This window comes from Phyllobates terribilis, unplaced genomic scaffold (genome assembly GCF_046119375.1).
Source record: "Phyllobates terribilis strain yellow unplaced genomic scaffold, ASM4611937v1 Scaffold_1__5_contigs__length_1240528914, whole genome shotgun sequence".
NCBI lineage: Eukaryota > Metazoa > Chordata > Amphibia > Anura > Dendrobatidae > Phyllobates > Phyllobates terribilis.
In genome coordinates, this window is record NW_027362761.1 from 727042144 (window position 1) to 727057820 (window position 15677).

A 15677-nucleotide genomic window follows, 5' to 3' on the forward strand; every position below is an offset into this window, starting at 1 on the left:
GGGTTGGGACCATCAGTTGTGTTGTGCAGAAGTCAGGTGGATACACAGCTGATAGTCCTACTGAATAGACTGTTAGAATTTGTATTATGGCAAGAAAAAAGCAGCTAAGTAAAGAAAAACGAGTGGCCATCATTACTTTAAGAAATGAAGGTCAGTCAGTCCGAAAAATTGGACAAACTTTGAAAGTGTCCCCAAGTGCAGTTGCAAATACCATCAAGCGCTACAGAGAAACTGGCTCACATGAGGACCGCCCCAGAAAAGGAAGACCAAGAGTCACCTTTGCTTCTGAGGATAAGTTTATAAGAGTCACAGCCTCAGAAATCGCAGGTTAACATCAGCTCAGATTAGAGACCAGGTCAATGCCACACAGAGTTCTAGCAGCAGACACATCTCTTCAACAACTGTTAAGAGGAGACTTTGTGCAGCAGACCTTCATGGTAAAATAGCTGCTAGGAAACCACTGCTAAGGACAGGCAACAAGCAGAAGAGACTTGCTTGGGCTAAAGAACACATGGAATGGACATTAGACCAGTGGAAATCTGTGCTTTGGTCTGAGGAGTCCAAATTTGAGATCTTTGGTTCCAACCACCGTGTCTTTGTGCGACGCAGAAAAGATGAACGGATGGACTCTACATGCCTGGTTCCCACCGTGAAGCATGGAAGAGGAGGTGTGATGGTGTGGGGGTGCTTTGCTGGTGACACGGTTGGGGATTTATTCAAAATTGAAGGCAAACTGAACAAGCATGGCTACCACAGCATCTTGCAGCGGCATGCTATTCCATCCGGTTTGCATTTAGTTGGACCATCATTTATTTTTCAACAGGACAATGACCCCAAACACACCTCCAGGCTGTGTAAGGGCTATTTGACCAAGAAGGAGAGTGATGGGGTGCTAAGCCAGATGACCTGGCCTCCACAGTCACCAGACCTGAACCCAATCGAGATGGTTTGGTGTGAGCTGGACCGCAGAGTGAAGGCAAAAGGGCCAACAAGTGCTAAGCATCTCTGGGAACGCCTTCAAGATTGTTGGAAGACCATTTCCGGTGACTACCTCTTGAAGCTCATCAAGAGAATGCCAAGAGCGTGCAAAGCAGTCATCAAAGCAAAAGGTGGCTACTTTGAAGAACCTAGAATATAAGACATATTTTCAGTTGTTTCACACTTTTTTGTTAAGTATATAATTCCACGTGTTAATTCATAGTTTTGATGCCTTCAGTGTGAATGTACAATTTTCATAGTCAAGAAAATACAGAAAAATCTTTAAATGAGAAGGTGTATCATTAGATAAAAAAAAGTTCAGTCTGCCTGCTTCACTGAGAAAAACTGATGCAACTAGGATGACATCTGAGACATGGGGAGGGGTTGGGGAGGAGGGGAATTTAAAAAAAAAATCCTTTTCTTTCAGATGGTAAAAATCACATAAAGAGTAGATCTAGTCTTGGGGAGCAGTCACACATCTGTGTGTGAAGTGTCTGTTTGCGGCTCCATTTTTTTTTCAGAAAGCACAGACATTGAGTGGATCCTATTCTGATCCTCACAATCGGATCAGAATAGGAGATGCCCCGAGTCTCACAGATCTCATTCTTGGATTTGTCATTTTAACAGATGTCGGAATAGATCCATTTATCTCAATGGGCCCATTGTGAATGCAGCCTTAGGCTGAAATGTTACATGCAAGTCTTAAAGCACCATTCCAGCGTTGGTTTCTTTTTTATTCCAGGACTGGAGTGACGGCACTAATCCACGTTCTCAGCCCCTAGTGTTATACTCCCCAGCTCTTCCTGGCGCAGCTCCGGTCCTGCACTGTGAGCGCAGCTCCTAACCGACCAGAAGTCGGAGGTAACGATCACAAGCGCTCAGTGTAAGTCTATGAGAGCCTAGCCCTGGCTCCCATAGCCTTACATACACTGGAGCGATCCGGCAAGTCACAAACTGCTGGAGATGGAGCGGAGCTGAGAACAGATGAAGATGGCGGCTGGTGAAGATTACTGGGGACAGGGAACTTACAGTAGTAGAACCACTCCAGCGGAAAAATAAAAAGACCCTGGAGCTGTGCTTTAAAGGGGTCTGTAGTATTGCTCTGGGTCCACTTAGGTGATGCAGCTATTAAGCTGTACAACTGATCATAGCCGGCACCAGCTGATCGGGGGGCTGCCAGGTGTCGCACCCCACCAATCTGATATTGATGACCTGTCCTGAGGATAAGCCATCAATAGAAGATTACAGCACAGCCTTTTCCCCTGCTGGGCACCACCAGAAGTACACGCCAGCGCCCATTGTGGCGCAGATGACGACCATGTTGGGTCACTTGGCCATGCCCCCATTCTGCACTAGCTCCACATACATATACACACAGCACAGCTGTTTGAGACTTGCAGGAAATCACCGAAAGTTTAAAAAAAAAAATTCAAATGGAATTCTGGGGAAACTACCTGATGAATGGGGCCCTGAGTGTCTGGTGCGGCAGTGCCAGGCGTGCAATGTACAGAGGAGAGCACACACAGCCCTGCACCCAGCATCACCCGGAGCCGCCGCCGGCGCGGGCACTCACCCGGCTGCACTGACGCAAGGCATCTGCCATCTTTATCCAGCGCTCCCCTTCGACCTTCGCGCACGTTGGATGCTACCAGACTTCCGATGAAGTCATTGTCAGGTGACCAGTCACGTGAGCAGGGCGCCGTCACCCAGGCGCGCACTGATGATGCAGCTACGAGGACTGGCGTGAAGGAGGCACATCTGCCGGCACAGGAGTAGCCATGGGCGGACCTCAGCATCTAGGGGGTTAAGCCAAGTATGGAGGAGACTGCAGGAGCTGCACATCCTAGTCACATCCCTACAGAGGGCGCTGTGCTCAGAGTGAGGCGGGGGAGGTATAGCATGAAAGGGATGGCGTGACAACACCACACAGTACACACTACTATAGAAGCACATGCATGTACTGTGCACTACAGGGGTGAACATATCGTTGGTGCAGGAGGTAAGGGGGGCATTTTTCACCACCAAAGCAGGTGGAATGATGCATTTTGATGAGATACTGGACTACAAGGGGCCCTTTTCTGTGTCCGCCAGTGTTTTATATAGTGCAAGTTTTCCCACCTACAAAGAATGGAGAGATCTGTAATTTTTATCGTAGGTACTTTTCAATATGAGAAGTTTTCCAGCATGACAATGAGCCGAAACACACAGCCAGAACAACTAAGGAGTGGCTCTGTAAGAAGCATTTCAAGGTCCTGGAGTGGCCTAGCCAGTCTCCAGACCTGAACCCAATAGAAAATCTTTGGAGGGAGCTGAAACTCAATGTTGTCCAGTGACAGCCCCAAAACCTGAAAGATCTGGAGAAGATCTGTATGGAGGAATGGGCCAAAACCCCTGCTGCAGTGTGTGCAAACTTGGTCAAGAACTACAGGAAACGTCTGACCTCTGTAATTGCAAACAAAGGTTTCTGTACCAAATATTAAGATCTGTTTTTCTATTGTATCAAATACTTATTTCATGCAATAAAATGCAATTTAATTATGTAAAAAAAAAACATCTGAGTGGGGCCCTAACCAGGTAAACCTGATTACCGATATGGGGCCGCACCCTAAGGCCCGGGCCGGCCCCACTATCAGTATTCGGTCAGTGTTTTTTCTCAGGAGTGACCCAAAACCAGGTGAGGAACAATCAGAGAAAAGGTACAATAGAAACACATCACCAATTCTACATTTATCACCCACTCCTGGTTTTGGCTCCCACTCCTGAGAAAAAATACTGACCAAATACTGATAGTGGCACCGTGGCCTAATAATGGACATAGGAGAACCTCAGCAGATGACCGCTCTGTTATTGGAAAATGATCTCTATACAAAGAGCAGAACATATAAGATTACAGTAGTCTTATAGATGGTGACTTACAGCTGACGTTCTTTCTGATGGAGTCGTTCACTTTTCCATCTGACGCAGACCGACCCAACAACTTCTTCCAGCCAGGACTCGTCTGCAGAGATTACAACAGAGACACATCTGACTTCTCACTATTCCCGACCTGCACAAGCTCCTCATCCTGCTGACATCCCAATACTGAGCCGCTGCTCCCTTATGTGTCTCTATTACTGCACCTACTGTGTGCTCTCTACTTTTCCTCCTACTGGAGCCCTAGACTCCCCTTTCATTGCACTCATAAAGTATGATGTCTACAAAAGTGCCCCAAAAACACTGTAAAATACCCTCACAGTGAATTCTTCCACTTGCATAGTATGATGAACCTACTGTACCCCACCCCTCATCTCCCCCGGAAAGTATGGTAACCCCAACACAGTATGATCCCGCAACTGTGACCCCCACACAGCCCTCCATGCAGTATAATGGGCCTACATACAGTATATTGGCCCCCACACCTCTCCACACTGCATAATTGCCCTCATACAGCCCTCCACATTGTATGGACTCCACACAAACCTTCACACTGTATAATTGCTTGTATACAGTATAATGCACCCCATAGTCCTCCATACAGTATAATGCATTCCCCCTAATCTTCCATATAGTCTAATGCATCCCATAGTCCTCTGTATAGTATAATGCACCCCATAGTCCCTACAGTATAATGCACTCCATAGTCCTTTGAATAGTATAATGCACTCCATAATCCCTACAGTATATTGCGCCCCATAGTCCTCTGCATAGTATAATGCACTCCATAGTCTTCTGTATAGTATAATGCACCCCATAGTCCACTGTACAGTACAATGGACCCCATAGTCCACTGTACAGTACAATGGACCCCATAGTCCATGCTGTAAAATGCATCCCATTAGTGATGGGCAGTCCCTCTCTTTTTGGTGATCTGGCTCCACTCACCAAAAAGAATCAGCTCTTTTGGATCCTAAATAGATCCCTATTAAATGTGTTCACCCTTGGTGAACAGATATTTAAGCTGACCTTGATGTACTACTTGAAATTAGCCAATTAAATTGAGTGGGCAGAGTTGCGACCTCCGAACGTCGCAATTTTACTGCCAGTGAGATCCATTCAGAGAATTTATTGGCTGTCCCTGGGGTGTCGGCTCCCATCGTTCACAGCAGGGAGCTGGTTCTTCGTCTCGGATCGTTCACGTCACGTCACTATATCCCATAGTCCTCCATACGGTATTCTAGGCACCACAATGTTCTAAAAAAAAATACTATACTCCCCTCTCCTCCTTGTTCCTCCTCCTCTCCGGTCTGTACAGCGAGCGCTTTGAACCTTGGCGTAGCAGGCTCCACTTAGTGACGTCATTGCCCCTGTTTCGCTGAGACGACAGACGCCGAGGAAGAATGATGGTTGCAGAAGCGTCAGTTGACGCCCCTTCCCTTATCATTGCTTTCAGCTGTAGCGGCATCTAGGATGCCGACACAGTTGAAGTTGCGATGACTCATGGGGCCCGGTGCCAACACTGGCATCGGGCCCCCCAGCTGACAGGCCACATAGCGGCAGCGCAGGGAGATCGTGTCTCCCTGCTTTGCTGGAGAGTTTAACTGTATCGATGCTCTGCGTACGCAGATAAAGTAAAAAGTAGTGTAGCTCCAAGTGGGCCGCTCAGAGTGTGGGGCCTGGGGCGGCGGCACAATTTCCCCCTCCCGGTAGCTACGCTACTGGTCCTCATAAATTGTAGGGAATACTGTGGGGGCCGTTATGCAGTTTAGAGACCACTATAGGGGCCATCATACAGTGTGGGAGCTAATATTAGAGCCATTATACAGTTTGGGGGCTACTGTGGGGGAACCCTCAAATAGTATCCCCATCATTCTATCTTCCTGTAATAATGTCCCCCATCTTTGGCCCCTTCCTGGTATAATGACCTCCATCCTGAAACCCCATTCTGGAATAATGACTCCCATCCTGGATCCCTACCTTGTATAATGACGCTCATCCTGGGCCCCTTTCTGGTATAATGACCCCCCATAACTGTCATGCGCTGTTTGTGACTGGCACACTGACGTCTGCTGCCAGCCTCTGATTGGCCGGTGGCGTGTATTGCAGTGCAGGGAGTCGGAGGGTCCCTGCGCTGCAATACACTTCAACTGAATGGCACATTCAGATGAATTAGGCGTTGGCTTCAGCAGGCCCTCTTCCGCGATAGTTACACACCTGTATCTAACGCTATATGGTCACCATATGGTGGTAATACCATGGTCGTCTGCTGAGGTTCTCCTGTACCCACAATTAGGGTGCCCCACTGTAGTTGTAATCAGGGTTACCTCGTAAGGGGCCCACTCAGATGTTTCGCTTTCCTTAAGCTAAACTAGCTATGCGTCCTATGAAACATTACGAAAGTGACAAAGTAATAAAGATCTAAATAAATAATATCAAGAATGAAAGTGCTTCATTCATCCTTGCGAGTGATAAGTAATAAATACCGTTCACGGTTTTATCACTGACTGTGACCGTGACCTAGGGATACTGTGAGTGACAGCTCAGTTGCCCTAAGGGATCTGAAGTGTGCTGGACTGTCAGTTTTGCGAGTGACAGTCCTGTCATCCAATCTGATTTTGGGGCGTGCTGGGCTGTCAGCATTTTGATTGACAGTCCAGCTGCTCAATCTGGTCTAGCCTGCGGGCGTTTCCCCAGGTGCCTCCTGTCCTCAATGATTTGCAAGCTTTTTAGCTGGCTTGCAGTGAGCAGCACATTGTCAGTTGTAGCTTAGCCTAGTTACGTGTGTGTTCTTACTCTGTGTCTGGCTTCTTGATTTTGTTGTGACTATTCATGAGGATTATCCCTTCTGCTTTTGACGCTCTCTGACTTCAGATATGTGACCCTGGACTTGGCTTCTGACTATCCGTTTGTAGTACTTCCTTGTCTTGACGTACGCACCTAGTTTTTGACCCCGGACTGTTATCTGACCACGCACTTGTCTTACCGCTATATACTACGAGCCCTCCTGGAATCTGACATCGGACCTCCTGACTACCCTGTCTCATGGCTTGCCTGTGAGTAGTGACTCAGAGTCACAATACCCTTCAGTAAGATAAATTCTTATTAACTCCCTAATATGATATTAACCTCTTCATCACCTTGGATTTTTGCGTTTTAGTTTTTTGCTCCCCTTCTACTCAGACTCATAACTTTTTTATTTTTCCGTCAATATGGCCACGTGAGGGATTATTCTTTGCGGGACCAGTTATACTTTTGAACGACACCATTGTTTTTTTCCATATCGTGTACTGGAAAGCGGGAAAAAAAATCCAAGTGCAGTGAAATTGCAAAAATAAAGTGCAATTCCACAATTGTGTTGTTTTTTTTTTTTACCATGTTCAATAAATTCCAAATCTGACCTGCCATTATGATTCTCCGGGTCATTTTGAGTTTGTAGATACCAAACATGTATAGGTTCTTTTTCATTTAAGTGGTGAAAAAAAAAATCCAAAGTTTGTCACAAAAAAAAAAAAAAAAAAAATGGCGCCATTTCCCGAGACCCGTAGCGTCTCCATTTTTCGGGATCTGGGACTGGGTGAGAGCTTATTTTTTGCGCTGAGCTGACATTTTTTTATACCATTTTGGGGTAGATACAATGTTTTGATCGCCTGTTATTGCGTTTTATTGCAATGTTGCCGCGACCAAAAAAAATTAATTCTGCTGTTTTGATTTTTTTTCTCGTTACGTTTACCAATCAAATGAATTCTTTTTTTGTATTGATTGGGCAATTCTGAACGCGGCGATACCAAACATGTATTTTTAATTGACTTTAATTTTTTTTATTTTGAATGGGGCAAAAGGGAGGGTGATATGAACTTTTATATTTTCAAAAACATTTTTTTTTTTTTTTTTTACTTTTCACTTGCTTCAACAGTCTCCATGAGAGGCTAGAAACTGCGATCATCTGATCGCCTGTGCTACACATAGTAGGGCTTCAGCCCTGCTATGCGTAACAAAAGTGCTCATCTGCTTTGAACGCCGCGCGCATGTTAAATGCCACTGTCGAAGTTTGACAGCGGCATTTAACATGTTAACTGCCACGGGTGGATCGCGATTCCACCCGCGGCTGTTAAGGGTACATGACAGCTGATCAGATCAGCTATCGTGCCCGAAAAGGTGCAGGCTCAGCGCCTCAGCCCGCGCCAAAGAGGGGGATGTGACCTTGGATGTACCTGTACGTCCAAGATCATAAAGGGGTTAATATTATTCAAAGATGTTAAAATGTGTTAAAAATACTCCTAAAAAATCAAAGCGTATAAAGATGTTAGAAAATAAATATGATAAGTAGATTAATACCACATGCTATCTAAAGTGTATGGCGATACCTAACATCTTAAGCAGTTTTATAAAAAAAAAAGGGATCTCTGTTGAAAACAGCTTTTTTCACTGTTTTCAGAACATTAACAGTAAGAACATGGAAGAGTCCAGGAGCCATTTGGTGAGCTGCATATCCTGCTACATGTTCACAGACTTGCCATTGGAAAAGCCAAACTTCACATGCCAGAAATGCAAGCTTGTGTCCCTGTTGGAGGAAAAGTTGCGAAATCTAGAAGAGAGGTTAACTACCTTGAAAATCATTAAGGAAGGTGAAGAGTTCTTAGACAGAGCAGAATTATCTCTTCATGATTCAGAAAGAGAAGAAATTCGAACTGCACCTGAGGAAACAGAGGAATGGAAGCATGTGACCCACAGAAGCAGGAGGATCGAGAGGCAGTCAGCACCCATACTGCTCAGGAACCAGTACCAGGCTCTCACGCAGGAGAACCATGAAGAAATACAGCAAAATAAGACTTTGCCAGCAATGAATAACCTTGTAAGCCCTCAGAATCCTCCTGGATGGAGAAAGAAGAAATGTTGTGAAGAAAAAACGGAGAGTGGTGGTCATGGGGGATTCACTGTTAAGAGGAACAGAGGTCGCTATCTGCAGACCAGACATAACCTCAAGAGAAATGTGCTGTCTTCCAGGAGCAAAAATTAAAGATGTGTCTGACAGGATATCAAGACTCTTCAGACCTACAGATCACTACCCATTCCTGCTAATACATGTGGGGACAAATGACACCGCAAGAAAGGACCTGGAAACCATCTGCAGTGACTTTGAAGACTTAGGCAAGAAAGTGAAAGAATTGGGAGCGCAGGTGGTCTTCTCATCCATCCTCCCAGTGGATGGCCATGGAACAATGAGGTGGAATAAGATTCTACAGGTGAACAACTGGCTACGTCGATGGTGCCGTCAACAAGGATTTGGATTTCTGGATCACGGAATGAATTACCTATACGATGGACTACTTGCTAGAGATGGGGTGCACCTTACGAAGACTGGAAAACATGTATTTGGAAGTCGCCTTGCTACACTCATCAGGAGAGCTTTAAACTAGAACAATGTGGGAAGGGAAGCAAAAGGCCAGAAAAAGCCATACAGCTGACAAATACTATTGAGATCTCTGCTACTGGAAGTGGAAAGGAAGAACAAAGACAAAACAATTTAAATAATAAAAATATGGGAGGAAGAGAAACCAATCACAAACTAAAATGTTTTTATACAAATGCACAAAGCATGGGCAACAAACAAGGAGAATTGGAACTACTAATGCAGGAAAAGAAATATGATGTCATTGGAATCACTGAAACTTGGCGGGACGATACACATGATTGGAATAAAAGGCTAAAAGGATACAACTTACTTGCAAGAAACAGACTTGATAAACGAGGAGGAGGTGTCGCATTGTATGTTAGAAAAGCGTATATCTGCACAGAGATTGAAGCTTCAGAGACTGGGAGTTCTGTGGAAACTGTTTGGGTAAGAATAAAAGGAGAGAACAACGGAAAGGACACCATTGTAGGCATTTACTACAGGCCACCTGGGCAAGCTGAAGATATGGATGAACTCTTTATGTATCAAATGACCAAGTTCTCCAAAAAATATGACGTAGTGGTCATGGGAGATTTCAACTATCCAGACATTTGTTGGGAATCTCTCTCAAGTAAAACTAACAGGTCAAGCAAATTCTTATCCTCTCTTGCTGACAACTTTATCTTCCAAAAGGTAGGGGAGAAAACAAGGGGATCTGCTACTTTGGATCTAATCCTTATAAACAGGGAGGAAATGGTTGAGGAGGTAAAGGTGGCTGGGACCCTAGGAGGCAGCGATCATGCTATTATAGAATTTTGGATAACTAGAGGAGGAAGATATGTGAAGACTCAAACTTCAAGGTTAGATTTTAGAAAGGCAGATTTTAAGAGACTCAGAAAGAGAATAGGAGGGATCCAATGGCTGGATGTCCTTAAGGACAAAAATGTCCAGGAAGGATGGGAAATTTTTAAAAATGAGATTCTCAAAGCACAATCGTTAACAATCCCGAAAAGTAGGAAGAATGGGAAGCATTTAAGGAAACCAGGATGGATGAACACAGAACTTAAACACATGCTAAAAAGAAAGAAAGAAATGTTTATTAAATGGAAAGAGGGAGGCATATCTAAAGAAGATTATAATGCAGTCTGCAGATCCTGTAGGGCACGTATCAGGTTAGCTAAAGCTGACAATGAATTAAGGCTTGCAAGATATGTCAAAAGCAATAAAAAAGAATTTTGGGGGTATGTCAAAAGTAAAAGAAAAGTCAAAGATGCTATAGGATTTTTACAGGATGAAAATGGAGAAATGGTAAGAGAGGATGTTGAGAAGGCCGAACTTTTTAATTCCTATTTTGCATCTGTTTTCTCTCAGAAAGAAAATGTAACATCAACTGATCTTCACTGTCCTTTCAAAGGAATAGAAGAATCCAAGTTATCTGTAAACAGAAAGATTGTGAGGGAATATTTAGCTAACATAAATGAGTTCAAGTCTCCAGGTCCAGATGAATTACACCCCAGAGTACTGAAGGAGATCGTAGAAGAAATTTTAGAACCACTCTCCATAATCTTTGAAAATTCTTGGAGAACAGGAGAAGTCCCAGAAGACTGGAGAAGAGCAAATGTTGTTCCTATCTTCAAAAAGGGGAAGAAGGTGGACCCAGGGAACTATAGGCCGGTGAGTCTGACTTCTATACCAGGAAAGATCTTTGAACAAATTATTAAACAACATGTATGTAAGTACATGGATAAGAATGAAGTGATTAACCAGAGTCAGCATGGGTTTGTAACTAACAAGTCATGTCAGACTAACTTAATTTCCTTCTATGACAGAATCACTGACTGGGTGGATCAGGGAAATGCTGTAGATATAGTATATCTTGACTTCAGCAAAGCATTTGACAAAGTATCTCACACCATCCTTATTGAAAAAATGACCAAGTATGCAATGGACCAGGCAACTGTTAGGTGGATTCATAACTGGCTTAGTGATCGGACTCAAAGGGTGGTTGTAAATGGCTTCACATCCAGCTGGATGAATGTCTCAAGTGGGGTACCACAGGGATCCGTCCTGGGACCTGTATTGTTCAACATCTTTATCAATGATTTAGATGAAGGAATTGAGGGTAAACTGATTAAATTTGCTGATGACACAAAGCTAGGAGGGATAGCTAATACTAGAGAAGAGAGAGAGAGGATTCAAAAAGACCTAAATAAACTGGAGCAGTGGGCAGCAAACAACAGAATGGTTTTTAACAGGGAAAAATGCAAAGTACTACATCTGGGCAATAAAAATGAAAAAAGCATATACAGAATGGGAGGAATAAAGCTAAGCAACAGTACATGTGAAAAAGACTTAGGTATACTAATAGATCATAGACTGAACATGAGTCAACAGTGTGATGCAGCAGCAAAAAAGGCAAATACAATTCTGGGATGTATTAACAGAAGCATACAGTCTAGATCACGTGAAGTCATTATTGGTCTTTACTCCTCTTTGGTCAGACCTCATCTGGAATACTGTGTACAGTTTTGGGCACCACATTTAAAAAAAGACATAGACAAACTGGAGCAAGTTCAGAGAAGAGCGACCAGAATGGTGACTGGTCTTCAAACTATGTCCTATGAGGAACGGTTGCAGGATTTGGGAATGTTTAGCTTGCAAAAAAGAAGACTGAGAGGAGACTTAATAGCTGTCTACAAATATGTCAAGGGCTGTCACATTGTAGAAGGATCATCTTTATTCTCATTTGCACAAGGAAAGACTAGAAGCAATGGGATGAAACTAAATGGGAGGAGACACAGATTAGATATTAGAAAAAACTTTTTGACAGTTAGGGTGATTAATGCGTGGAACAGGCTGCCACGAGAGGTGGTGAGTTCCCCTTCAATGGACGTCTTCAAACAGAGGCTGGACAGACATCTGTCTGAGATGATTTAGTGAATCCTGCTTTGAGCAGGGGGTTGGACCAGATGACCCAGGAGGTCCCTCCAACTCTACCATTCTATGATTCTATGACTGATGTACAAATGATAATTTACCTGTTCCTTTTCTTCTATATTTTGGAGATTCTTTACTATAGATTTTAAAAACAATCTCAGACCATTAATTATCAAAGACCAAATAACCACATTATCAGCATCTTTTGGAGCAAATTATTCCCAGATAATAGGGCAAAAGATTTCTCATTTTACTTTCCATGATAAAGGCCCCCATACGCATTAAATAAAAATCCAAATGATCTAATGTGTATGGGAGTCTCCCGACTGTCCCTGACAGATGAGGTATGGAGAAAGAAGGATCTGGCCATTGGAATTCAATAGCCAATCCTTTTGTATGGAAGGAGAGATAAGCCGCTGTGCTGTATGTATGTGTATATATATATATATATATATATATATATATATATATATATATATATATACACATATACACTGCTCAAAAAAATAAAGGGAACACTCAAATAACACATACTAGATCTAAATGAATGAAATATTCTCATTGAATACTTTGTTCTGTACAAAGTTGAATGTGCTGACAACAAAATCACCCAAAAATCTTCAATGGAAATCAAATTTATTAACCAATGGAGGCCTGGATTTGGAGTCACCCCCAAAATTAAAGTGGAAAAACACACTACAGGCTGATCCAACTTTGATGTAATGTCCTTAAAACCAGTCAAAATGAGGCTCAGTATTGTGTGTGGCCTCCAAGTGCCTGTATGACCTCCCTACAATGCCTGGGCATGCTCCGGATGAGGTTGCGGATGGTCTCCTGTGGGATCTCCTCCCAGACCTGGACTAAAGCATCCACCAACTCCTGGACAGTCTGTGGTGCAACGTGACGTTGGTGGATGGAGTGAGACATGATGTCCCAGATGTGCTCAATCGGATTCAGGTCTGGGGAACGGGAGGGCCAGTCCATACCTTCAATGCCTTCATCTTGCAGGACCTGCTGACACTCTCCAGCCACATGAGGTCTGGCATTGTTCTCCATTAGGAGGAACCCAGGGCCAACCGCACCAGCATATGGTCTCACAAGGGGTCTGAGGATCTCATTTCGGTACCTAATGGCATTTAGGCTACCTCTGGCGAGCACATGGAGGGCTGTGCGGCCCTCCAAAGAAATGCCACCCCACACCATTACTGATCCACTGCCAAACTGGTCATGCTGAAGGATGTTGCAGGCAGCAGATAGCTCTCCACGGCATCTCCAGACTCTGTCATGTCTGTCACATGTGCTCAGTGTGAACCTGCTTTCATCTGTGAAGAGCACAGGGCGCCAGTGGCGACTTTGCCAATCCTGGTGTTCTGTGGCATTTCTTTGGAGGGCCGCACAGCCCTCCATGTGCTCTCCAGAAGTAGCCTGACTGTCATTAGGTACTGAGATGAGATCCTCAGACCCCTTGTGAGACCATATGCTGGTGCGGTTGACCCTGGGTTCCTCCTAATGCAGGACAATTCCAGACCTCATGTGGCTGGAGTGTGTCAGCAGTTCCTGCAAGATGAAGGCATTGAAGCTATGGACTGGCCCGCCCGTTCCCCAGACCTGAATCCGATTGAGCACATCTGGGACATCATGTCTCGCTCCATCCACCAACGTCACGTTGCACCACAGACTGTCCAGGAGTTGGCGGATGCTTTAGTCCAGGTCTGGGAGGAGATCCCACAGGAGACCATCCGTAACCTCATCAGGAGCATGCCCAGGCGTTGTAGGGAGGTCATACAGGCATGTGGAGGCCACACACAATACTGAGCCTCATTTTGACTTGTTTTAAGGACATTACATCAAAGTTGGATCAGCTTGTAGTGTGTTTTTCCACTTTAATTTTGGGGGTGACTCCAAATCCAGGCCTCCATTGGTTAATAAATTTGATTTCCGTTGATTATTTTTGTGTGATTTTGTTGTCCGCACATTCAACTTTGTACAGAACAAAGTATTCAATGAGAATATTTCATTCATTCAGATCTAGGATGGGTTATTTGAGTGTTCCCTTTATTTTTTTGAGCAGTGTATATATATATATATATATATATATATATATATATATATATATATATATATATACAGTACAGACCAAAAGTTTGGACACACCTTCTCATTTAAAGATTTTTCTGTATTTTCATGACTATGAAAATTGTACATTCACACTGAAGGCATGAAAACTATGAATTAACACATGTGGAATTATATACTTAACAAAAAAAGTGTGAAATAGTTTCCATCAGTAATAATGGTGAAACCTTCCTTCTTGTACATGACGCGCCCCTGGGCCTGTGTCGCGCTGCGTTGCGCACGCGGGAGCTTACCCGGAGCCGGATCTCTTTAGGGTTGTAGTCTCGTGGCGGTGATCCGGTCCGTGCCCAGGGAATCAGACTAAGTGGCGCTGTATTAGCGGTAGATGTTGGACGACTACGTCACCCGTTGAGTACAGCTAAGGAGCTGCTGCTGCAGGGCAGACCGCTGAGGCCGGTGGTAGGATTGTGCAGCGTGATAGTATAACCCCCAACGGGAGGGGTATGGCCTCAGGGCAGCCGACGTGGATGATGGGGGTAGCAGGAACCACTCGGAGACGGTACGGTGTAGTTCAGGGTCTTTACTGGTGACAAAGATAGACCCTCCCGGAGTACTGGCTAGCGACTGGGGCCTGGTCAGTCCTTGAGCAGATGGGATCTCCCCTGGCCAGGCGGAGTTGTAGGCCTCCCAAACTAACGATACTCTTCTGGCTACCTTGCTAGAGGCGGGTATAAGTAGCCCACGTCCCTGAGTGTACCGTGTGGTGCTCACCCGTATGGCCGGTGACTCGGGGCCTTCTAGTGGCTTCCGCTCCACGACGGCGGTGCTGGTCCCATGCGTGTGACCGTGCCTTCGGGTTTCTTGGCCAGAGGACCTGCAATCCCCTGCCTGACGGATTCTGCTGCTGGGTAGGAGTTAGTCCCCACAACCTCGGACTCCGGGTCCGGTAAGAAATCTTCTCAGTCAGGGCGAGCTCTGCAGCTGCCAGCCCCTGACTCCTTGTAACACTGCTCCCACAGAGCTCCTGTTGTTTCTTCCCATAGCTGCTTCTCTTCTCTGTCTCTACTTCTGGAATGGCCCAGGAGCTGGGCCCAGCCGGAGCCACAGCTCCCTGTCAGCCCTCCTGGCTGAACTCTCCCTCTGAACTCTCTAACCCTGCCTCAGCCCCAGGTTTATATAGGGGAAGTTCTTCCCCTCCCAGGACTGGGCAGGAGGTGTGGCATGCATAGGATCCCTGACCAAGAGACCTCCCACCTGCTCTCAGACATAACCTTGCTGTTACTGTGGAAACCAGACCCCTGGGGTGCCACATTCCCCCCTAGTGAAATTTAGTACTCCGGGACTAAACATATTTTTAGAAAAACATAACAAGGTATAA

General features: G+C 44.9%; 1 protein-coding gene across 2 annotated transcripts in view; it reads right to left on the bottom strand.

The window, feature by feature from the left end:
• The window catches only part of TIMM44 (translocase of inner mitochondrial membrane 44), an 81547-nt gene extending 78758 nt beyond the window's left edge, over positions 1–2789 (bottom strand). Inside the window, exon 1 of one of the 2 annotated variants that reach the window (XM_073686358.1) lies at positions 2433–2789. In XM_073686358.1, coding sequence (XP_073542459.1) covers positions 2433–2774 — 342 coding nt within the window. In that variant the 5' untranslated portion in view covers positions 2775–2789. The remainder of the gene's footprint in view (positions 1–2432) is intronic. The other variant, XM_073686359.1, reaches the window with a different exon arrangement.
• Between the last annotated feature and the right edge of the window lie 12888 nt (positions 2790–15677).